This window comes from Orycteropus afer, unplaced genomic scaffold (assembly GCF_000298275.1).
Source record: "Orycteropus afer afer isolate SDZICR_OR568_19922 unplaced genomic scaffold, OryAfe1.0 scaffold00095, whole genome shotgun sequence".
NCBI classification, from domain to species: Eukaryota; Metazoa; Chordata; class Mammalia; order Tubulidentata; family Orycteropodidae; genus Orycteropus; species Orycteropus afer.
In genome coordinates this window covers 7063715-7088260 of record NW_006921682.1, presented here as the reverse complement: position 1 = coordinate 7088260, position 24546 = coordinate 7063715, and the positions used below count along the sequence as shown (strand labels likewise).

At 39.6% G+C, this 24546-nt stretch overlaps 1 protein-coding gene across 1 annotated transcript in view; it reads right to left on the bottom strand.

Moving 5' to 3' along the window:
* PPP2CB (protein phosphatase 2 catalytic subunit beta) overlaps positions 1–18924 on the bottom strand; it is a 53597-nt gene extending 34673 nt beyond the window's left edge. Inside the window, exon 1 of the mRNA XM_007942689.1 lies at positions 18823–18924. Within this exon, the coding sequence (XP_007940880.1) occupies positions 18823–18924 (102 nt within the window). The remainder of the gene's footprint in view (positions 1–18822) is intronic.
* Between the last annotated feature and the right edge of the window lie 5622 nt (positions 18925–24546).

Sequence of the window (24546 nt, the reverse complement as noted above, 5' to 3'; positions counted from 1 at the left end):
AATCACTGGTAGTTGGAAAATATGGCCTTGGTGACAGAAGTAATATTGGTTATCGTATGACAGAATTTTGCAAAAGCAATGACTTACTCATTGCAAATACCTTTTTTCAACAACATACAGCGTAACTATACATGTGGCCAGGCGGAGTACAGAAGAATCAGATGGACTACATCTGTGGCAAGAGATGACAGAGAAGCTCACTATCTTCAGCCAAAACAAGGCCAGGAGCTGATTGTGGAACAGACCAACAACTGCTCATATGCAAGTTCAAGGTGAAGCTGAAGACAGCTGAAACAAGTCCACGAGAGCCAAAATATGACCTTGATTATATTCCTCCTGAATTTAGAGACTATCTAAAGAACAGATTTGATGCACTGAACACTAATGACTGAAAACCAGAGGAATTATGGGATGACATCAAGAACATCATACATGAAGAAAGCAAAAATGACCAAAATGGATGTCAGAAGAGACTCTAAAACTTGCCCTTGAACGGAGAGTAGCTAAAGCAAATGGAAGAAATGACAAGATGAAAGAGCTGAACAGAAGATTTCAAAGGGCAGCTCAAGAAGACAAAGTCAATTATTATAATAAAATGTGCAAAGACATGGAGCTAGAAAACCAAAAGGGAAGAACACTCTCAGCATTTCTCAAGCTAAAAGAACTAAAGGAAAAAGTTCAAGTCTTGAGTTTAAATACTGAAGGATTCTATGGGCAACATACTGAATTGTTCAGGAAACATCAAAAGATGGAAGGAATACAGAGTCAATGTACCAAAGAGTTGGTGGACGTTCATCCATTTCAGGAGGTGGCATATGATCTAGAACCAATGATACTGAAGGAAGCAGTTGAAGCTGCAGTGAAGGAACTGGCGAAAAAGAAGGCTCCAGGAATTGACAGAATACCCACTGAGATGTTTCAACAAACGGATGTCACGCTGGAAGCACTCACTCAGCTACCTGGCCAACTGACTGGAAGAGATCCATATCTGTACTTATTCCAAAGAAAGGTGAACCCACAAAATGTGGAAATTATCAATCAATATCATTAACATCACATGCAAGTAAAATCTCTCTGAAGATAGCAGTATATTGACAAAGAACTTCCAGAAATGCAAGCTGGATTCAGAAGAGGATGTGGAATGAAGGATATCACTGCTGATGTCAGAGGATCACAGTTGAAAGCAAAGAATACCAGGAAAGGTGTTTACTTGTGTCTTACTGATTATGCAAAAGCATTTGATTGTGTGATCATAACAAATTACGGATAATAATGAGAAGAATGGGAATTCCAGAACACTTCGTTGCGCTCATGAGGAACCTGTACGTAGACCAGGAGGCTGTCATTCAAACAGAACAAGCAGATATTGCATGGTTTAAAATCAGGAACGGTGTGTGTCAGGGTTGGATCCTTTTACCACACTTATTCAATCTGTATGCTGAACAAATAATCCAAGAAGCTGGACTATATGAAAAAGAACGTGGCATCAGGATTGGAGGAAGGCTTGTTAACAACCTGTGACATGCAAGCAACCCAATTCTGCTTGCTGAAAGTGAGGATGACGTGAAGCACTTACTGATGAGAGCTGAAGACTATGGTCTGCAGTATGGATTATATCTCAACATAAAGAAAACAGAAATCCTCACAACTGGACCAATAAGCAGCATCATGATAAATGGAGAAGAGACTGAAGTTGTCAAAGACTTCCTATTACTTGGTTGTACAATCAATGGAAGCAGAAGTCAAGACATTAGACAACATATTACATTGGGCAAATCTGCTGCAAAAGACCTCTTTCAAGTGCTGAAGAGCCTGTCTCCTTGAAGACTAAGGTGTGCCTAACCCAAGCCATGGTATTTTCAATAGCCTCATATGCATGTAAGAGCTGGACAATGAATAAGGAAGACCAAAGAAGAGTTCATGCTTTTGAGTTGTGGTGCTGGATAAGAATGCTAAGAGTACCATGGACTGCTAAAAGAAGTAACAAATCTGTCCTGGAAGAAGCACAGCTGGAATGCTCCTTGGAAGTGAGAATGGCCAGACTTCGCTCACCTACTTTGGTCATGTTGTCAGAGTGGACCATTCTTTGGAAAAGGATATCATGCTCAGTATAGTGGTGGGTCAACGAAAAAGGGGAAGGCCCTCAACAAGATGGATTGACACAGTGGCTGCAACGATGGGTTCAGGTACAGCAAGGATTGTGAGGCTGGCACAGGACCGTGCAGTGTTGTGTTCTGTTATATATAGGGTCACCATGAGTCAAAGATGACTCACAGCACCTAACAACAACAATATGACAAAAGAAGAAACTGAACAGGTCATAAAAAAATTACCAAAAAAAAAAAAAAAAAAAGCCCTGGTCCATATGGTTTCACCAGAGAATTCTAAAAATGGCCAGAGGACGTGATTAGATACTTCATAAAAAAAAGACATCCAGGCGGCCAACAAGCACATGAAGAAATGCTCAAAATCATTAGCCATGGTTGTTAGGTGCTGCTGAGTCGACTCTGAGTCATAGTGACCCCATGCACAACAGAATGAAACACTACCTGGTCCTGCACCATCCTCACAATCCTTGCTATACTTAAGCCCATTGATGCAGCTACTGTGTCAATCTATCCTGTTGAAGGCTCTCCCCTTTTTCACTGACCCCCACCACCACCAAGCATGATATCCCACTCCAGGGAATGGTCTCCTCTGACAACAGATCCAAAGTAAGTACAAGAAAATCTGCCTATTCTTACCCCCACGAAGCATCCTGGCTGCCCTTCCCCCAGGACAGATCTGTTTGTTCTCCTGGCAGTCCATGGTATCCTCAGTATTCTTCCCCAACACCACAATTCAAAGGCATCAACTCTTCTTTAGTCTTCCTCATTCACTGTCCAGCCTTCACATGCATACAAAGCAACTGAAACAACATAGCCTGGGCCAGGAGCATCCTAGTCCTCAAAGCAACATCCCTACCTCTCAACACTTCAAAGAGGTCCCTTGCAGTCCATCTGTCCTGTGCAATATGACATGACCTCCTGACTGCTGCCTCCATGGGTTTTGACCATAGATCCAAGCCAAATTAAATCCCTGACAACTCCAATCTTCTTGCCACTCATCACAATGTTGCCCACTGGTCCAGCTACAAGGAGAGGTGCAATCCACACTGAAGGTTGCAGTCTCTGATCCTAACCAGCAAGTGCGTCAAGTCATCTCCACCTTCAGCAAACAAGGTTGTGCCATCTGCATATTGCAGGTTGTCAATGAGTGCTCCTCCAATTCTGGCACTGCGTTCTTCATATAGTCCAGTCTCTCAGATCATGTACCCAGTATACAGACCACACAAACATGATGAAAGGATACAAACCTCAGGCACATTCCTTCTGATCACAAACCATGCAGTACCCCCTTGTTCTGTCAGAACAAGAGTCTCCTGCCATGTACAGGCTCCTCATGAGCACAATCAAATGTTTTGGAACTCCCATTCTTCACAATATTATCCATAATCTGTTATGATCCACACACGTCTATGCTTTTTCACAGTCAATAAAACACAGGTAAACATCCTTCTGGTATTCCTTGCTTTCAGCCAAGATCCACCTTACATCAGCAATGATACCCTTGTTCCATGTCCTCTTCTAAATCAAGCTTGCATTTCTGGAAGTTCCCTGTTAATATACTGCTTCAACCATTTTTAAATTATCTTCAGCAAAATTTTCCTTGGGGGTAATATTAATAATAGTATTTGATAATTTCCACATTCTTTTGGACCCTTTTCTTTGGAACAGCCACAAATATGGATCTCTTCCAGTCAGTTGGCCTGGTAGCGTCTTACAAATTTCTTGGGATAAATGAGCAAGCACCTCCAGTGCTGCATCCATCTGCTGAAACATCTCAGTGGGTATGCTGTCAGTGCCCAGAGCCTTGTTTTCCTCCAATTCCTTCAATGCAGCTTCGACTTCTTCCTCCAATACCAGTTTCTTGATCATGTACTACCTCCTGCAATAGTTGGACATTGACCAATTCCTTTTGGTACAGTGATTCTGTGTATTCCTTCCATCTTCTTTTGATGCTTCCTGCATCATTCGATAATTTGCCTGTTCGAATCCTTCAATATTTTACCTCAAGGCTTGAATTTTTTTCCTTCAGTTCTTTCAGCTTGAGAAACACCAAGTGTGTTCTTCTCTTTTGGTTTTCCAACTCCAGATGTTTGCACATTTCATTATAATAACTTTGTCTTCTCAAGTTACCCTTTCTCTCGTAATTCCTTCCATTTACTACTCTTTGTTCAAGAGCAAGTTGCAGGGTCTCTCCTGACATTCATTTTGGTCTTTTCTACTTTTCTTGTCTTTTAATTGACCTTCTGCTTTCTTCACATATGATGTTCTTGATGTCATCCCAAAACTTGTCTGGTCTTTGGTCACTGGTGTTCAACGTGTCAAATCTATTCTTCAGATGGCCTCCAAATACAAGTCGGATATACTCAAGGTCATATTATGGCTCTTGTGGACTTGCTTTAACTGTCTTTAGCTTCAACTAGAACTTGCATATGAGCAATTGATGGTCTGTTCCATAGTCAGCTCCTGGCCTTGTTTTGACTGATGATACTAAGCTTTTCCACTGCCTCTTTCCACAGATGGAGGAGATATAATTCCTGTGTATTCATCTGGTGATGTCCGTATCTATGGCTGCCATTTATGTTGTTAAGAAAACATATTTGGAATGAATTAGTCATTGGTCTTCCAAAATTCTATCATGCCATCTCTGACATCATTTCTATCACCAAGGCCATATTTTCCAACTACCTATGATTCTTGTTTGTTTCCACCTTCCACATTCCAATCACCAGTAATATTACATGTTAACTACGTGCTTGGTCAATTTCAGACTGTGGAAGCTGGTAAAAATCTTCATTTTCTTCATCTTTGGCTTTAGTGGTTGGTAGGTAAATTTGAGTGTTAGTCCTATTAACAGGTCTTCCTTGTTGGTATATGGATATTTCCTATCACTGATAACACTGTACTTCAGGATAGATCCTGAAACATTCTTTCTGACGATGAACACACACAATACCACTGCTCTTCAATCTGTTATTTCTGGAATAGTATACCATATGACTGTCTGATTCAAAGTGGCCAGTTATCAAGTAATTTCAGCTCACTAATGCCTAAAACTCTGATCTTCATGTGCTCCATTTCATTTTTGACAACTTCCAATCTTCCTAGAGTCATAATTCATACATTCCACGTTCCATTTATTAATGGATGTTTGCAGCTGTTTCTTCCTATTTTGAGTTGTGCCTCATCAGCAAATGAAGGTCCTGAAAGCATCACTCCATCCACAGAATTAAGGTTGATTCCACTTTGAGAAAGCAGCACTTCTCTAGTCGTATTTTGAGTGCCTTCCATCCAACCTAAGGGACTCATCTTCTGGCATTATATCAGACAGTGTATCAGGGCTATTCATAAAGTTTTCCAGTAACTTATCAGACAGTGTTTCCCTGCTGTTTTGGCCCTCTAGTGCTGCTCTAACAGAAAATACCACAAATGGGTGGCTTTAACAAACAGGAATTCCCTTACAGTTTAGAAGGCTAGAAGTCCCAGTTCAAAGTGCCAAGCTCTAGGGGTTATGTGAAGGCCTCTTGGCAATGGGCTTCAGCTCTGCCTCTTGCTCCTGGCCCACTGAAGCTAGAGGCTGCTCTTAACTCAAGACAGCTGCTGGCTGTTGAGATCGACAAACCCAAGGTCAACAAATAAAATGGCATAGTCCCAAGATTATCAAACAACACAACAGGCCACTAGATCAACTCCAAGATCAGCAGACAACACGGCAGGCCACTCACTGATGAGTTGGCTAAAAGGCAGGATCCAAGAGTCCCGAAAAGCCCCAAAGATCTTTGCAATGCTTCTTCCTACATACTAGAAGCAGACAACATCCTTAAGACAGCTACTCAGCTGTTCCAGTAGATTCCACCATAGAGCTGGTTACCAGTTTCATGGAAATAACTACATCCAGCTGCCCACCCACTCAAAACCAGGCCCAGTCGACACACAAGTTAACTACCACATCTTCTATTCATAGCCATAAGGTTTTCACTAGCCAATTCTTTGAGAAGTGGATGGCCCTGTCCTTTTTCTCAGTTTGTTTTAGTCTGGAAGTTCTGCTGAAATCTATCCACCATGGTTGACCCTGCTGGTATTTGATATACTGGTGCCATAGCTTCCAACCTCACAGCCACAAGCAAGCCACTACAGTACAACAAACTGATACATTAGCCATTAGAGAGATGCAGATCAAAACAACAGTAAGATACCATCTCACCTCAGTATTAACAGCAAATTTCAATAAAACAGAATACAACAAGTGCCGGTGAGTGTGTGGAGAGACTGGAACCCCCAGACACTGCTGCTGGGACTATAAAATCACTGCAGAAAACAGTATGGCACTTTCTTAAAAAATGAGAAACAGAAATACCATAAGATCCAGCAATCCCACTACTAGTGATATATCCTAGAGAACGAAGAGCTGTGACACACACAGATATAGGAACACTCGTATCCATCACAGCATTATTCACAATAGCAAAAAGACAGAAATGAACTAAGTGGCCATCAATGGATGTGTGGATTAACAAACTATGGTACACACAAAAAGTGGAATACTATGCAATGTTAATGAATGATGATGAATCTGGGTAACACCTCATAACATGGATGAACCTAGAGGACATTATGCTAAGTGAAATCAGTCAATCACAAAAGGACAAATATTGTATGAGACTACTGTCGAATGAGGTCAAGAAAAGGTTTACACACAGAAAGAAACATTATTTGAAGGTTATCAGAGGAGGGAGGTGAAGGGAGGATAAATCACTAACTAGAGGGTAGACATGTATTCACCTGAGTGAAAGGAAAAGCAGTACGTAACACAGGAGGTCAATACAAAATGGTAGAGTCAAAGGAACCCAATGGGAGGAGCACAAGTTAATTAAAGGCAAGGAAGACAAATACCATTACATACTCAGTCCTGTAATAACAGTAACAACAATCTATAAATGGATACACAGAACCACAAGGTGAACAGATTGGAAGGAGAACAGGACTAAACCCATGAATATAAACAGGTTTGTCAAAGGATATTTCTACATATGCATTACATATGCTGCAAATATATCCATGAATACAATACAGCACACAGGGGCAAAGTTATGAAAACGGCTTAGCTGTAACAAAACACCCTGAGTGAGAGTCACTGGGTTTAAGGGCTCAAGTTCACAGTCTCAGGGTACACCAAGGTCAACTGGCCTAACAGTCCCCCAAAACAATAATGCCTAAGGCATCTGACTACTAACCAGAAGCCTGGCTGTTCAAATCCACCAGCCACTCCTCAGAAGGAAAACTGGGCCATCTACTTATGCAGAGATACTGCCTCAGTAACCCAAGGAGGGGTCACTATGAGTTGAAATCAACTCAATGGCATTGAGTTTTTTTTATTTATTTTGGTGAGTAGCGATTGCAGTTTTAAAAGCCTGTGAGTGGCCATCTAAAGTGCAACTACTGGTCTCTCCCTGTCCAGAGAAAAGAAGAGTGAAGAAAATCAAAGTGCAAGGAAACAACTGGTCCAAAGGACTAATGGATCACATGAACCCCAGCCTCCACGAGATGACAGAACTAGGTAGTATCCACCTGTAACTGCTGACCACTCACAATAGGAGGTCCTGGAGAGAGTGGGAGAAAAACGTGGAACAAAACTCAAAATCATAAAAAAGACCAGCCTCACTGGTCTGATAAGAGAATGGTAAAATCCTTGAGGCAATGGCCCCTAGACTGCCTTCAAGTCTGGAAATGAAATCACCCCTGTGGCTCACCTTTCACCCAGATGACAGTGCTATAAAGTGAACAGTAACAACAGGGAACTCATTAGAACAATCATCCATACCGAGATCAAAAGGGCAGCATTTACTCAGGAAAAAAGCTCAGAAGGGGAAAGGCTAAGAAAGAAGGATAAACTGAAACAGGAAACAGAGGAAGAAGTGGCGAAAGTGTTGCTACACTGTTGGGCGCCAATCAATGTCACAAAACAAAATGTGTATGAATTGCTGAATGGAAAACTCATTTGTTCTGTAAACTTTCACCCAAACCACAAGTTAAAAAAAAAAAAAAAGCCAGCTTTCTATCATTTACAAAAAGAAAAAAGTATTGAGACAAGTATTGATTTGGGTGAAGGGAAAAAGCAATATACCAAAAGCAAGTGACCAGCACAATAACACTAAGGAAAAGTAAGATACAGAGAGGTGCACAAGAGGTACAGACAACAAAGGTAAACATTTCTGCATACACAATACTGCATCATCAGTAACAACAATCAATCTATGGGTGGATACATAGGTAGACAGGTTAAATGATCAGGTATGGCTAGGAAAAAGGGAATATATCCATGACAGTGAGTTTGACTGATGGTATTTCTATGTATGTATTTCTATGTGCTATAAGAATGTCCATATATACAATAGAGCAAACTGGGAGAAGTTATGATAACTTTTTAGCCACAGCCAAACACCCTGAGGGAATAACTTGCTCAGCCTGCAGACTTGGGACCATGATCAAGGGGGAACATCAAGTTCAACTGGCATAACATACTATACAAAATACTATTCTATATCCTACTTTGGTGAATAGTGACTGGGGTCCTAAAAGCTTGCAAGTGGCCATCTAAGAGGCAACAATTGTTTTCTCCTCACCCAGAGCAAAGAATGAAGAAAATGAGAGATGAATGGAAACCATTAGTCTAAGGGACTTGTGGCCATGTGATCCTCAGCCTCCATGACCATGAGACCAGAAGAACTAGATGGTATCTGGTACCACTGTCAACCATTCGGAAAGGGAACAGAAATGGAGATCCTGGACAATGAGAGCACAATAATGTGGAACAAAACTCAAAATCATAAAGAAGAGCAGGCTTAATGGTCTGATAGAGACTGGTGAAACCCCTGAGACTATAAACCTAATCACCCTTACTTAGGTCCTGGAATGGCACTCACTCCCTTGGCTTCCAGACAAGCACCACAAAGGCCTACAAAGTGAACATTTACACCAAGTAGGTACACTCCTTAGAACAATCAACCAGAGGAGATGAGAAGAGCAGCATTTCCACAGGGAGACAGCTCAAAGGGCAGGAATGGGTAGAAAAAAAGGCACAGGGAGAAAGTGGAAAGAGCAGTTACATTATGGGGATTGCAATCAATATAAAAATAAATAAATCGCACAAATCAGATTGCAATCAATACAAAAAATATAAATAAATAAGTAAATTGCACAAATCATTAGAAAATTTGATTGGAGCTGATGTTACCTTCTCTCTCTCTCTCTCTCTCTAAATGCTCAGCTGATAATCCAAACTCTATAAAGGAAATCTGCTTCATACACAATCACTGCCATTTCTTTTACAATAAAAAGCACAAAATGTAAATGTCCAATTCCATTGTTTTAAAGATACATGGTTGACCCATCATAGGTTCCACAAAACCATACAGATGGGTTCAGACATACTGAATAGAATATGTGTGTGCGTGTCTGAGAGAGAGCCAGTAAGCTTGTATGCTTCCTTAGCTTTTATCTACAAAGCAGGGAAAAGGGTATTCTGTCAGGTCTAGGGTGAGTTTCCTCTCAATGTTTTATATCCTGTGTACAGATGACCTGATATTTTTAAACACTCGATTTATATCTGATACCCTTTATTCAGATTCCTGGCTCACAAAGTAATCTTATGGCAATCTGGCTTGCCATGTGGAAAAGAATGTGTTAGATCACCAAAAGTATCCAGTTTATGTGACGTTTATAATTATCAATGTAAAAGTGTCAGGTTCAGTGATTCATTAAGAAGACTCACAGCACTCATTATATAGTCAGACTCACAGCTATGATTTATTATAGTGAAAAGAAAGAAAGGAAAAGCAGCAAAATGAAAGTGTGCACAGGGCAAAGTTCTGAGAAAACAGACACAAGCATCTAAGGGTCCTCTCCCAGTAAAGTCACATAAGATGCCCACAAGCAACAAGTTGTAACAGCATATGTCAAATGTTTAACAGAGAAGCTCATTAGACACTCAGTGCCCAAGGTTTTTATTAGGGCCTGGTCACTAGGTACCCTCTGCCTACCATGTACCAAAATTTCAGACTCCTAAAAGGAAAGCAGGTATTTAGCATAAACTATATTTTTGCATTAACAGTTTAAGTATAGTGAATGGTGGGAACCATTCTTAAATCCAGACTCCAATCAAGGGCCAATCTTGCAAACAGGCATGTCAAAGGATAGCAGTCTCATGTCTGTTAAGTTAATCTTTTACTACATACCTTATGATTCTCTATGTAATTCTCACTTTTTTTTTTTTAATGTGACTGTGGTAAAGGTAAATGACACCTGGCAGAGACACATCCAAGCAATTAACAAAGGCACAGAAAAGATGCACACTTCACACTATGTCATATGAGAAGGCTACTGCATGCCACACAATGACAACTAAAAAAAAAAATCAAACTCACTAGCAGAACTACTCTTGGTAAATTTTCTATAAATATCAACATTTTAATTAAAAAAAAAAAATTACTCCCAAAACAATGGGAAAAAAAATTTATCAGAATCTTAAGAGCATACCATCAGGCACTGTTTCTTAAATTACAAGCTGCATTTCTACATTAGAGCACCTGTCTTGTAAACCAATTCTGAATGTTCTTCATTCGGGACATAAATATCATGCGGGAATTTTTCAAAGGAAGATGAAACTATCATTCTTCTCTTCTCCATAAAACGGGAGAGAAAAATTAAACTACACCTTACAAACTACATCCTGCATATTAAATCTTTAATGGCATTTTGCATAGTGCCTAAGGCATCTGACTACTAACCAGAAGGCTGGTGGTTCAAACCCACCAGCCCCTCCTCGGAAGGAAGATCCAGAAATCTACTTCCATAGAGATAACACCTCAGAAACCCAAGGAGGGGGCCACTATGAGTTGGAAAACGACTCGATCACAGTGAGTTTGGTTTTAGTGTTTTTTTTTTTTGTTGTTGCTAAAATATAGCACGGTGTTATTACAGTTGTCATGGATTTAATTTTATTTGGATTCACAATCAATGCTCATGAAAGCAGCAGTCAAGAAATCAAATGGCATACTGCCCTCAGCAATCTGCTGCAAAAGACCTCTTCAAAGTGTTGAAGAGTAAAGATGTCACCTTTAAGACTAAGGTGCACCTGACCCAATCATCTTTTCAGTATCCTCACGTACTTGTGAGAGCTGGGTAACGAATAAGAAGACTGTAGAAGAATGAATGCATTTGAATTGTGGTGCTGGTGAAGAATACTGAATATACCATGGACTGCTAGAATAACAAACAAATCTGTCTTGGAGGAAGGACAGCCTGAATGCTCCTTAGAAACAAGAATGGCCATACTTCACCTCTCATACTTGGATCACGTAGTCAGAAGGGACTAATCACTGTGGAAAGATATCATGCTTGGCAAATTAAAGAGTCAGTGACAAAGGGGAAGACCCTCAATGAAATGGATTGACACAATGATTGTGATGATGGGCTCAAACAGAGCAATGCTTTTAAGGATGGCACACAACAAGGCCATCCTTACAGTGTAGCAGCATTGCTTTGCTCTGTTGTACACAGAGTGTCTATGAGTCAAAACGGACTCGATGGTGCCTAACAACAACATCACAGTACAAGTTAGTATTCTCAGGTTGTATCTCAAGATTCTCTTGTAATTCTTATGTTCATAAAAGCACTGCAGTCAAAAGACAGTTTACAAGGGACACAAGAGCAAATCATGTTTAACTTCCATTTCCTAGAAAGGAAATGGAATCTGTAACATACAGATCTTCCCAGGGTTAACACAATCATTAGAGAAATTGTGACTTGAAAAACAATAGACAACATTTAGTCACAAATAAATGGGTGACATGTTACTTTAAAGTGGTGAAATTAGATTCATATTTTGCTACGTTCACTTAAAGGGGAAATAAGGAAACCATTCTTATTTAATCTAATACAGATTCAAATTTCTCACCCACATTAGTAAATTATGCCTGTGATTTTAAGAAATGCCATTCTTCCTAGAAAAAACTAAATTAGGAAAATAAATTGTTTGGGCATTAAATTTATCTTTCATTTCTGAAATTCTGGTTCTTCACCAAAGAAGGACTTCTTTACCAAGTCCTTCATACTTGTCGTGAAGAAAAATTTCTGCACAATCTTCAAATCAGAATAAAAGTTATATGTTGTAAACAAAACCACTTCATATGAAAATAAATTCTTACAATATAAATATCTTTATTTACCTACATAGGTGATTTTAGGAGCTCTGGTGGCACAGAGGTTAAAGCACTGGGCTGCTAACCGAAAGGTCAGCAGCTGGAAACCACCAGCCAATTGTTCCATGGGAATAAGATGAGGCAGTCTGCTTCTGTAAAGGTTCACAAACTTGGAATCTTATGGGGCAGTTCTACTCTGTCCTTTGATTTGGAATTGATTTGGGTCACTTTGATTTGGAATTGATTTGAGGGCAGTGGGTTTTTTGTCATGTGATTTTACACGTGATGCTATAAAGTTGAGAAACGATTAATCAATTTAACAAATTTTGTTTTCTAGTCATTAGCAATCATTCATGCTTGTCTAGTTTGGCTTATTTTCTTGCCTGTCCACTAAGAGAGACTGATGTATATAATCGTGAAAACCAATGATTTGTTTAGTCAAAAGAAATGGGTCTTAACTTCATATTCCACTGTAATTATTCTTTGATACAGTATGAAAAAAAGGGGAGGTACTTTGTACAACATTCCATTTCAGAATATAAATCAACAAACTGCCACAGCTGGAACTAACCTTTGTTCAAGGGATGCTAAGACAAAAATGCCAGTTAGGTTTCTTGACTGTTAGGACTTTTTTTTTTTTTTTAGGCAAAATTCACATAATATAAAATTAACCATTTTAAAGTGAACAATTCAGTGGCATTTAGTACATTCACCATGTTTAACCACTACCTGCCCCTCTAGTTCCAAACATCTTCATCACCAATAAAGGAAATCCTATACTCCTCATTCACTCCACTCAGCCCCTGGGACCAACCTGCTTTCTTTCTCTAATCTGAGTATTTCGTATAAATGCAATCATAAGATACATGACCATTTGTCTGGCTTCTTTCACTTAGAATAATGTTTTCAAGGTTCATCCCAGTTGTAGCACACATCAGTGCTTCATTTCTTTTCACACCTGAATATGACATTGTACATATATATTACAATTTGTTTATCCATTCATCAGTTGATGACACAAGCTATTTTCACCTTTCTACTACTGTGAATAATGATGCTATGAATATTTGATTACTTGTTTTCAACTTTCTTGGGAGTATATATATACTCCTCAGGAGTGGAATTCCTGGGTAACATGGTAATTCTATGTTTAACTTTTTAAGGAAATGCTGAACTGTTTTCCTCTTTTAATAGCCATCATATGGGTGTGAAGTAGTTTCTCACAGTGTTTTTGATTTGTATTTCCCCAATGACTAATAATAATAATAATAATAAAAGGAGCTCTGATGGCATAATGCCTAAGGTATTTGACTGCTAGCCAGAAGGCTGGTGGTTCAAATCCACCAGCCACTTTGCAGAAGGAAGACTGGGCAATCTACTTCTGTAAAGATGTACCACCTTAGAAACCCAGAGGGGGTCACTATGAGTGGGAACTGATTTGATGGCAGTGAGTTTGGTTTCTGTTTTTTTTTTTAAAAAAAAACAACTAGTAATGTTGAACATTTTTCAAATGCTTACTGGCCATTTGTATTTCTTCTTTGATGAAATATCTACTCAAGTCCTTTGCTCATTTTTAAAATTGGGTTATCTTTTTGTTTTTGAGTCTTAAAACTTCTTTATACATCTAGATACTAGACTCTCATCAGAAACATGATTTTCAAATATTTTCTCCCATCCTGTAGGTTTTATCTTAGTTTCTTAGTGCTGCTTTAACAGAATTATCACAAATGGGTGGCTTTAAATAACAGAAATGTATTTCCTCACAGTTTAGGAGGCTAGAAGTCTGCACTCAGAGCAATAGATAGAGATGAAGGCTTTTACTGGCTCTAGGGGAAGAGCCTCATCTCAGCTTCTGTAGCCCCAGTGTTTTTGGTGCAATCATCAGAAGGCATCTAACCCTTCCTCTGTTTGTGCTTTCTTATCTGTAGGTCTATGTGCCGCTGAGTCGGACCCAACTCATAGCGACCTCTCCTTGGGTTTCCGAGGCAGTATCACTATGGTAGTAGATTGCCCAACCTTCCTTCCGAGGAGTGGCTGGTGAGTTTGAACCGCCAGCCTTCTGGTTAGCAATCAAGGGCCTTAGACACTATGCCACCAGAGCTCTATGCTGCTCCTTATAACTCAGAAATGATTAGGTTTAGGACACACTCCACAGTGACACGGCTTTATTAACATAACAAAGAAAGCCTATTCCCAAATGGAATCATCCCACAGGTATACGGGTTAGGAATCCAACTCACAATTTGGGGGATATAGTTCAACCCATAAGAGTTCTTTTTTTTTTACTTTCTTGATTATGCCCTTTGACTCATAAAAGTTTTAAAATTTGAGGTCCTATTTACTATTTGTCTTTTGTTGCTTGGCTTTTGGTGTCTTTGCTAAGATTCCATTTCTAAATTCAAAGTCATGAACCTTTAACCCCTGTGTTTTAGAATCAGCACTTATACTTAGGTTATTGATACATTTTGAGCTAATTTTTATAAAGACCATTATTTTTTAGCTGAAGCCTATTAAAGAAAAGTAATCCAAGAGATTTTTCTTGTCTCAAAAAACAGTTCATTTTTACCAGGATTTATCTTCATTAAAGAATGCTTGCCCTCCCTGCAGCAGACACAAGTTCAATTCACAGCCAATGTACCACATGCCCAGCCACTGCCTGTCTGTGGAGGCTTCCAAAATAAGATGGACTAGGAAGAAAGGTATGGTGATCTACTTCTGAAAATCAACCAACAAAAACCCAATGGATAACAATGGTCTGATATACGACTGATTATGGGGCTGGCCTGGAACCAGGCAGTGTTTTGTTTGGTTGTGTGATGGCTGCTAACAACAAAAATCTTCCTTGAAATGGCTTTTGGCATTGGTGAACTTTGTAAGCTATTTCACATTAAAACTGAAGTAAATAAATATTCTACTTATATCAAAGGTCCAGAAACATGTCTATTAGTCCAATATAAAATTTGCATATTTATATTTCATGTTTATGAATAGGCACTTTATAATTGTCAGAATAAAGATCGGTTGATACTTAAGACTAAAATTTCCCCCCCTCTCCAGTATCATCACCAAGGTTCTTCAGTTATAAGATAATGTTATCATATCAAAGAGCCTAAAATTTATATGCTGCCTGAGACTTTACCAAGAGTTAAATATAGTGCCAGTCACAGAATGTCCTGAACAGCCCTAGACAGCATCTAGGCACACTATCTTTTAAAATTACTGTGCATAAAGCTGTTGCAAGAATGTACTGCAGAAGCAATTTCTCCATACACATTTAGTTCAAAAGCTGAATTGCTAATAAAATTGCTGTTCAGAGGTACTCTTTTCAGAAGATACACCTTACTATTTTATGTAAACAATTTTTCACTAAACAGAAATTAACTCTGAAGCCAGATATACCATACCAGACATATCCGTGTTTTTTGTAGTTATTCTTCCACTGGTACTAGGAATTTTATTTTTGTCACTACTCAAAATAGAGCCTTTACTAGTACTACTTTGATCTTGATTTCAGCTGACTCCTTCAGTTCTCAGGCAATCTGAGTTAGAATAGAAATTTAATTTTAATGGAAAAACCACCACCACAGTGGTAAAAATCCCTTGTAACTTTCTATAAAGTTGTATTTTCAGTAGGGTGCAAAAATTTAAACAAACTAAGGTAAAATCTAGTGGCAAAGTTTTTTTTTTTTTTTAAGTGATTTGTAATTAGATGTGACTTATTTTTCTCTTATATTTTTTCCTATGCATCTGCCGTTGTTGACCTGGAAGGATTATAGCAAGTATTTAGTCAAGTTAGTAGTTACTTCATGTGATTGCTACTAACCAGTATTTTGCACATTAGATAACAGGAACCACTAAACACACACAATGAAACAGTATTTTTCAGGGCCCTATGTAGTTTCTACCTACAAAACCTCTTTTGAAGCACATTTACCATGGAAGTTTAATAAATCTGATATACTTCCATTTACTTTTGTACTCTTTCGAGAAGAATATGAGGTAACATTTAAAACAAAATAAAAGAGCTACTATTTTTATCTTTAGCTTTTCTTCATTTACCATTCACTAAGTACTTATTTCTTAGCAGGACTGTACATGGGTAATACCTTAATTCTCATAATCAATCCAGGAGATAGGTAACATTACTCCTGCCTTACAAATAAGGAATCAGAAGTTGCAGAAACTGTTGTTGTTAAGTGGCATCGAGTCCGTTCCTGACTCATAGTGACCCCTCCTTGGGTTTCCAAGGCAGTATCACTACAGAAGTAGACTGTCCCACCTTCCTTCTGAGGAGTGGCTGGTGGGTTTGAACCGACAGCCTTCTGGTTAGCAATCAAGTGCCTTAGGCACTACGCTACCAGAGCTCCCGAAAAAGAGACTGGCAGCTAGTAAACTGTGGAGCTAGGGTTTGAATTCAGATCAAGACTGACTACTAAACACTACACTTACCAGGTACATGAAGGATAGGAGCAGGGACATTAAACGGAACTAGGGACATATATACAACAAAGTACACCACAGTTGCTAAAAAAAAAGACTACAAAACTAAGACTTTTCAAAAGATTTGATAAAGGTATTCCATTTCACATCTTCATCCTATGGGGGATAACAAACAAAATCAATCCGTTGTCATCTAATCAATTCCAATTCATTGCAACCCCATGCGTCAACACCATCAAAAAGGTTGAAGAGAAAGATAAATGATTAGGGATCTTCGTTTAAAAATTCATCTTTTGTGAATAAGTACAAACATTCAAAGAATAAAAAAATAAGAAAAAAGTACAAGACACAAGCTTAAATATATTAATGAGGCCTTGAGAACTGGAAGTCCAATTTATTTAGAAGCTCAAATAAAAATAGTTATTTCTTGATAAAGAAAGTAAGTTTCCTCAAATAAATGTTAAGACTTGGGTGTGATTATTTCAAAGTAAGGGCACACTTTTCCCTCTAAAAATGTATCTTAAAATTATTTGAAAGTCAGAAAAACTGACTCAACTTTCAAGTTGACTGTAACACTTTGACTATATATAATCTTCGTAGGTTAGCTGATTCAGCTAATTTCAAAACTGCACATTTCACTTGACACTAGAGTTTGAGACAGATACTATTTAAAAGACTAAATTAAGACTCACAAAATTATAGGTTATTATACAAGGAAATTAAATGTCTGCTTACAGAACTAAATTCTCCTATTTTAACCAACAGTCGTGTAAAGAACCTGGGCAACACTGTATGTGTTAAAACGAGCACTAAATTTCATTTAAAAGCATTATTTTACCTTAATACAATCATTATTTCTCCATCCCAAAGTTAGTTGTGTAATTTTAATAGTGCCCTATTAATAAGACTGACAAAATCTTTCCTTCTACAGTGCATTTCTGGAGCATCATGATTTCAAAACATTGTGATAAAGTCTCTTACATTAGGGCTTTAAAAAGATTTTAAAGATCAGTATTAAAGCATAAATAACTTCATTACTCCTTCCTGGACTTCAAGTGGGATCTTTCAACAAGACAGTATGTGAAAATTAAACCACTTGGTGTATACTATAAAATATGAATGAAACCAGCCTTTGATTTAGAGTAAATAAGATGGAGAAACTGAAATAATTTCAGTGGTTATGAAAACAATGGACACACAATTCAGGAAGTTTTATAAGATTACACAATCAGGAAAGACTGTATACAATTAACCATATGGATATTATTATAAACATATGCATTATTTTCTGGAAAAGAAAAAAACTTTACATATAATAAAAATGGAAATGATTTTTTGAAAAGTGCTGTCCTGTACGAAAATCATCTATCCTATTTATCATTTCAAATAAGCACTATTCACAAACTTTAAGCCTTGATGTCTTGTTCCTAAAAAGCAACACTTTACTTCCAAGAGCCACTCAATCTCAAAACCAGTTACCATCTATTTAATTCAAAGTCATCTTCTACTTTAAAAATCAGTTTTGCCGTCACACCTACCTCTCTACAATATAAGACACATTCCACTTGCAATTTTTTGAATGGCTTCCATTCGCCCAAGAAAATTTTACGTTTTTAAGTAAGTGTATTTATAGCAACAACATCCAGGCTAATTTTCGGTGCATTTTCAAGTAAGGGGCTGCATTAACCTAATGTCCTGGCACACTTGCGCGGCTACACAATGCTGGAGTGACAGGAACTCCCCAGAACTACAGGCGACCCCAATCAAACTTGGGCGGAGATTCCCGGTGCCACTTTTCTCCCGCCTGCCCACCTACACTAGACCCCTCGGGTTACTAATGTAACCGTCCCGCCGTGGGGTGAGGTAGGTCCGCAGAAGAGCCTGGCAAGGGTAACTCAACGCCCGCCGCCCTGGAATGGTCTGGCCCGGCCTCTGGCTGGATGTCGGAACTAGAAATGCAGGCCTGAGGACTCCTCGACAGGCTCTGCGGGCCCATGGGACACACAGGCCCTACCAGGGGCCGCCGCAGCCGCCTCCACCCAGCGCGACGCTCCCCGTTTCTTCGCTTCTCTCTTTACCTTTTCGCACAGAGTCCGCACTTGATTCTCGTTCAGCTGTTTACACTCGTTCAGCTGCTCGACCCACTGATCCAGCTCCTTGGTGAACGCCTTGTCTTCCATGGCGGCACGATTCCCCTCCCCGCACCCACCCACCCTCACCCCAAACACCGCTCCCCTCTCCCGCCGCCGCCAGCTCCCGGCGGGAGAGGAAGGAGACTGGCTGGACGGCCGCGGGCCGCGGGCCACGCGCCCCGCCCAAGCCCAGTGGGCGACTTCGGGCGCGCGGCCTCGGGAGACCCCTGCCCTCCCTTGTCTGGCCGCCCACGCGCCCTGGGAGTCGGCGAATGGTGCGGGGAGGTAGGGGAGAATGCAGCGCGGGTCCTCCGCGAAGCTGCGCTGGACTATGGCCGCCCGCTACCGTCGCCTCCTACCCGCCGACCTCTCCGGCTCGGTAGCCCCTTCTCTCTCGCTCTTTCTCACCCCTCCCTCCGAGTTTCCGTCATCGCCCGGGCATTTCCGCCAGGAAAAGGAGCGGAGGCGAGGCACGCCACACGAAGAGGAAAGCAGCGCCCTCCGGTGGCTCGGCGGAGAAACAGTCTGAGAGTAGCAAAGTCGCAAGTAAGGACTCTTCTTTCTCTTTCTAGGCGCTCTGATGACGGAGCCGTTAAGCACTCAGCTGTTAACCAAAAGGCTTTCGGTTGGAATCCACCAGCTGCTCCCATCCCCCGCCCATACCAAGTCTTCCTGGTTCTTCTTTCACTTCCTATTCTCTTGCAACTTAAACTTCACCTGAACCTCCTGTAGTGTTTTCAGAGCTTTGAATTGGGACGTTTGGATTTCTTTTAGATAACAAAGTCTCTCCAGAATCGAACGTTCTCCCACAGCCAGCATTCGATAAGTATTGAGTGAATGAATAAATGAATTATTTCTAGTCTTGTGTTAGCCACTAACTAGCAGTGGAGTCCTAACATCTCGAATCTGTTCGTTCAGCATCATATGCTGATGAGACGGTTGTTCTGGATGATGTTAGTCAGTGTTCCTTCCAGCTCCAGCATTTAGTCCTTGTTTAGTGCAATGTTTATGGAGTTCTCTGGACCAATAAGCAACATTATGATAAATGAAGAAAAGATTGAAATTTTCATGGATTTCATTTTAGTTTGATCCACAATAGCGCCCATGGAAGCCGCAATCAAGAGTCAAATGACATATTGTGTTGGGCAGAACTGCTGCAAAAGACCTCTTTAAAGTGTTAAAGAGCAAAGATGTCACTTTGAAGACTAAGATTTGCATGACCTAAGCCATAGTATTTTCAATAGCCTCATATGCATGTGAGAGCTGAACAATGAATAAAGAAGACCACAGAATAATTGATGCACTTGAGTTGTGGTGTCAACGAAGAATATTGAATGTACCATGGCCTGCTAAAAGAACAAACAAATCTGTCTTGCAGGAAGTACAGCAGGAATGTCCCTTATAAATGAGAATGGCCAGGCTTTGTCTCTGTACTTTGGTCATGTTGTCAGAAGGGACCAATCCCTAGAGAAGGATATCATGCTTGATGAAGTAGAGGGTTAGTGAAAAAGGGGAAGACCCTCAATGAGATGTATTGATACAGTGGCTGCAGGGATGGGCTCAAGCATGGCAACAATTTTGAGTACTGGCAGTGTTTGTTCTGTTGTGCATAGGGTCACTACAAGTCAGAACCGACTCAGCAGTACCTGATAACAACAATAATGGTTTATTTAACATGTTTATCAAACACCTACTCACTGCCATATACTGTGTAGAGCAGATGCTAAAAGACCACACTTCCTCTATTAGAGGGAAATAAATACTACTGCAGCTGAACCCATATGGGAGGTATCATTCTGTATCTGAGAGCAAGGATTTGAATTTTGTCTTTTCCAATTTCCTAGTTGTGTCTTTGGCAATCACCAAACCTTCCCAAGCCTTGGATTCCTCATCTATTAAAATGATTTAGTAAGGCCTACCTTTTAGATTTTGAAGATAATAATTTAAAACTGCCTGTCTGGGAGTACATGTGGGAGCAACATGCTAGCTGCCCTGTCACTCCTAGGGAATAGTAGCAGAAAGCTTTAGAAAGGTGGTATTGAAACTGACTTTTGAACCTTCTCCCCAGGCAAAACCTTGAGATTTCCTGCGGAAAAGAAGTTCTAAAGAATTTGTGCGTAAGGACAAATGTGTGAAAAGCCACTATATGTTTGAAAAGCTATAAATACTCCTAGCAACTGAAACAGATCATATGGTGGGAGGTGAGGCTGTGGAGCTCTTTCTCTCAAGTGACTTGTCAATAGTAGCAAACCAAATGAAGAAGAAAACATGAAAAGGTGTTGAAACAACACTGAATAGAAGGCTTACCTATGTATTTGCCATTTCCCAGAAGCTTAGACTGTAAAGATGTGAAAAACCAAAAACCAAACCCATTGCCATCAAGTTGATGTGACCCTAAGGACAGAGTAGAACTGCCTCTTAAGGGTTTCAAGGCTGTAAATCTTTACAGAAGCTGAAAAATCTTTACAGTGGCTGAACGTGGACATTTTGGTTAGCAACTGAACTCTTTAATTACTGTACCAGTATAAAAATTTGAAGGTAGCTGGAGCTTTGGTAGGGTAGTAGTTAAGGCATAGAGGCTGCTAATCAAAGGTTGGCAGTTTGAACCCACCAGGTGCTCTGCTGAAGAAAGATGAGACAGTCTGTTTCTGTAATGATTTACAGCCTTGGAAATTGTAGGGGGCAGTTCTACTCTGTCCTACATCTTTGCTATGAGTCGGAATCAATGGCAGAGGGTTTCTGGAAGTCTGAAAGGGAATAGGGAAAGCTGGAGGTTTATAGGTCTGCCAAGAGGTTGCAATATAACTTTTCAGTGTTTTGGCTGTGAAGGCATAGTCTAGCATCTTAATTAAAAATAAAAACTATACTCCTAAAACTTTAATTTTTTTCTTTGCTCTTTGGGGTGTGTGTGTGTACCAAATTGTTAGTTGCCATTGACTGGTCTCCAGTTAATGGCAACCCTGTGCAAAACATAACAAACTTTGCCAGGTCCTATGCCATCTTCTGGGAGCTCTGCTAGCGTAGTGCCTAAGGCACTTGACTGCTAACCAGAAGCCTAGAGGTTCAAACCCACCGGCCACTCCTCGGAAGGAAGATAGGGCAATCTACTTCCATAGTGATACTGCCTCGGAAACCCAAGGAAGGGTCATTATGAATCGGATCTGACTCGAGGGCACATAACATGCCATCTTCATGTATGTTGGTATGTTGGTTATTTTCTCCTGTGGAATGGAACCATCAATATCCGATCTTTGATATTTACTTATCATGCAAAATTGCATTTAATCTTGGGTTTGTAGGCCAATTCTAAATTTCTTTTCTTTTTTTTACCAGAAATGTTCTCCTATTTATTCTGTTTATCTCTTCCTTTTTGGTCAAACAATTTTAAAATTGTTGACTTCAGCCTTAAAAATCATATTAGATTTTGTTCTTACACAATTGACTAGACTCTTTTTTATGTGTTCTTGTTATAACTTTTAAAAATCTGAAATATCAATCACTTATATCTTGTGATATATCCAGAGAGTTATATTGCCACATTCAAATCACATATTGTATTGGGCTAAAAAGATTCTTTTATATCTCCATAATACTCAAAATATTAAAGAAATGTTTTTATTTCTAGTTCAAAAACAATTTGACAGTTGTAATGTAAATATGATAATATCAAAATTGATATAGGAAATCTGTGTTAGAATCTCCATCAATAATGATAAAATAAAAAAAGATAGTCAAATTTTAAATACTTTCTTTGAAATTAAAAACATCAAATCATTATTACTAAAAAGATCTCACCCTTACTGTCAACCACTTGGAAGAGGATCCATGCAGGATATCCTGGATAGACAGGGAGAACAATGTGGAACAAAACTCAAAATCATTTGAAAAAAAAAGAGGGGCGGATCAGGTTTGCTGGCCCGATGGAGCCTGGTGGAACCACTGAGACTTCAGGTCTGGAATTGAACGCACGCCTGTGGCTTCCAGCCAAACAATGGACAGGCATATGAGTTGAACATTTACCTGAGGTAGGTACACTTCTTGGAGAGAACAAGCATGGGAGAAAGAAGGGCTGCTTATGCAGAGGGAGACAGCTCGGGGCAGGAATGCATGGAGGGATGGACCCAGGGAAGAGGTAACTGTCCGGAGGAAGTGGGAGGGGAGATGTTGCATTGTGGTAAATTGTGGTCAATGTCATGAGACAGGGTGTACGTGAACTGCTGTATGGAAAGTGTATTTGCTCTGTGAATTTTCACCCAAATCACAATAGCAAGAAAAAAGAAAAGAAAAAGAAAATGATATTCTGCAAAGTGTGCACAGCATTAAAAAAAAAAAGTATATACATACTAGTAATCGAGATAAATTTTACATCCCAAATGAAGAATGACCACTACATTTGGTTGCTCAGTGACTTGATTACCACACCAAAAGAACAACAGTCTTGACTCTTATATTCCCCCACTAAGATAACTAAAGAAGAAGACTCACATATGGATTGCTTCCTTAGATTTCTGGGACTTTTATGAATGAATTCTCAGAGCTCATTAGTCATGAGAATACCTTGACAGTGGTTACTCATTATGAGTATTTTATTTTGTTCAAGCTTTCTTCTATCTCCAGAAGTGAAGCATCCTGAATTCCAAATATCTCTCAAATTATTGAATTAATTAAATTGATTGATTTTGCACATTCAAAAAAAAAAAAAAAAAAGATCTCACCTTTCTGCCTAAAAATGTGGTCTGAAAAGACCTTTCCAAATTTATCGAACAAGAGATGGAATTATTTGAGGACAAAGGAGTCTGAAAAGATGCTATGTGTAATATTTTGTCCTGCTTTTTGCTGACCCCATAGAAGTCTTGGTTCAAATTTCTTAGTACAACTCCATTAAGTGTAGTCCATTATATCTTTAAAGATGCATATCTTTAAACATTTTATACCTAGTTACTCTATTTTGTGTACTCAAACATTCCAACGCTGTCAGTTCTCAAATGACTAAAGATGTTCTTTCTTGTTTCTGGTGAAACATTTACTCATGGTAGCTTGCCAACTAGTGTATTTGGTGGTATGTGTGGGTTCAGCTTGAACAGATAATTTGGGAGTCCTGTGCACCCACCTTGGGAAGATTCTGTATCTCCAGCTACCAGGAATTTTCTCTAAGCCAGTATCACTTCAGCAAGTGTTTTGGCTCAGAGTGTTAGTGTGAGGCCTGAGAGATCTTTTAACCAGAAGCCTTTAGTATGGAGATTAACACGTCCCATGCTGAGTCCTAATGCCTCTAGTATACAGATTAACATGTCCCGTGCCTCAGAGCCTTTATCAGAGATCTGCATGGCTCCAAAAAGCCTCTCACCCACCTTTGAAGGCTCTGACAGCTCTTACCTCCCCGGATTTCGCATGGAGTTTGCACATATCAAAGAGATCCACATGGCCCCAAAAAATCTCTCACTCACCTTTGAAACTGGGGGATTCCAACCCGCCCCCCAACTTCCCAAACCCCTCTCCTAAAAACCAATTATCTACTCCACCCTGTATTTTTTTCTATAAATATGTGATAATGAAATAGCACGAGGTCTTTTGCTCAAGCCATTGACTTGGTGAGAGCAGGGACCCTAACTCGAGCTAGCAAATAAACTTTCCTTTTGCTTTTGCATTGTCGTGTGTTAGCAAATTCCT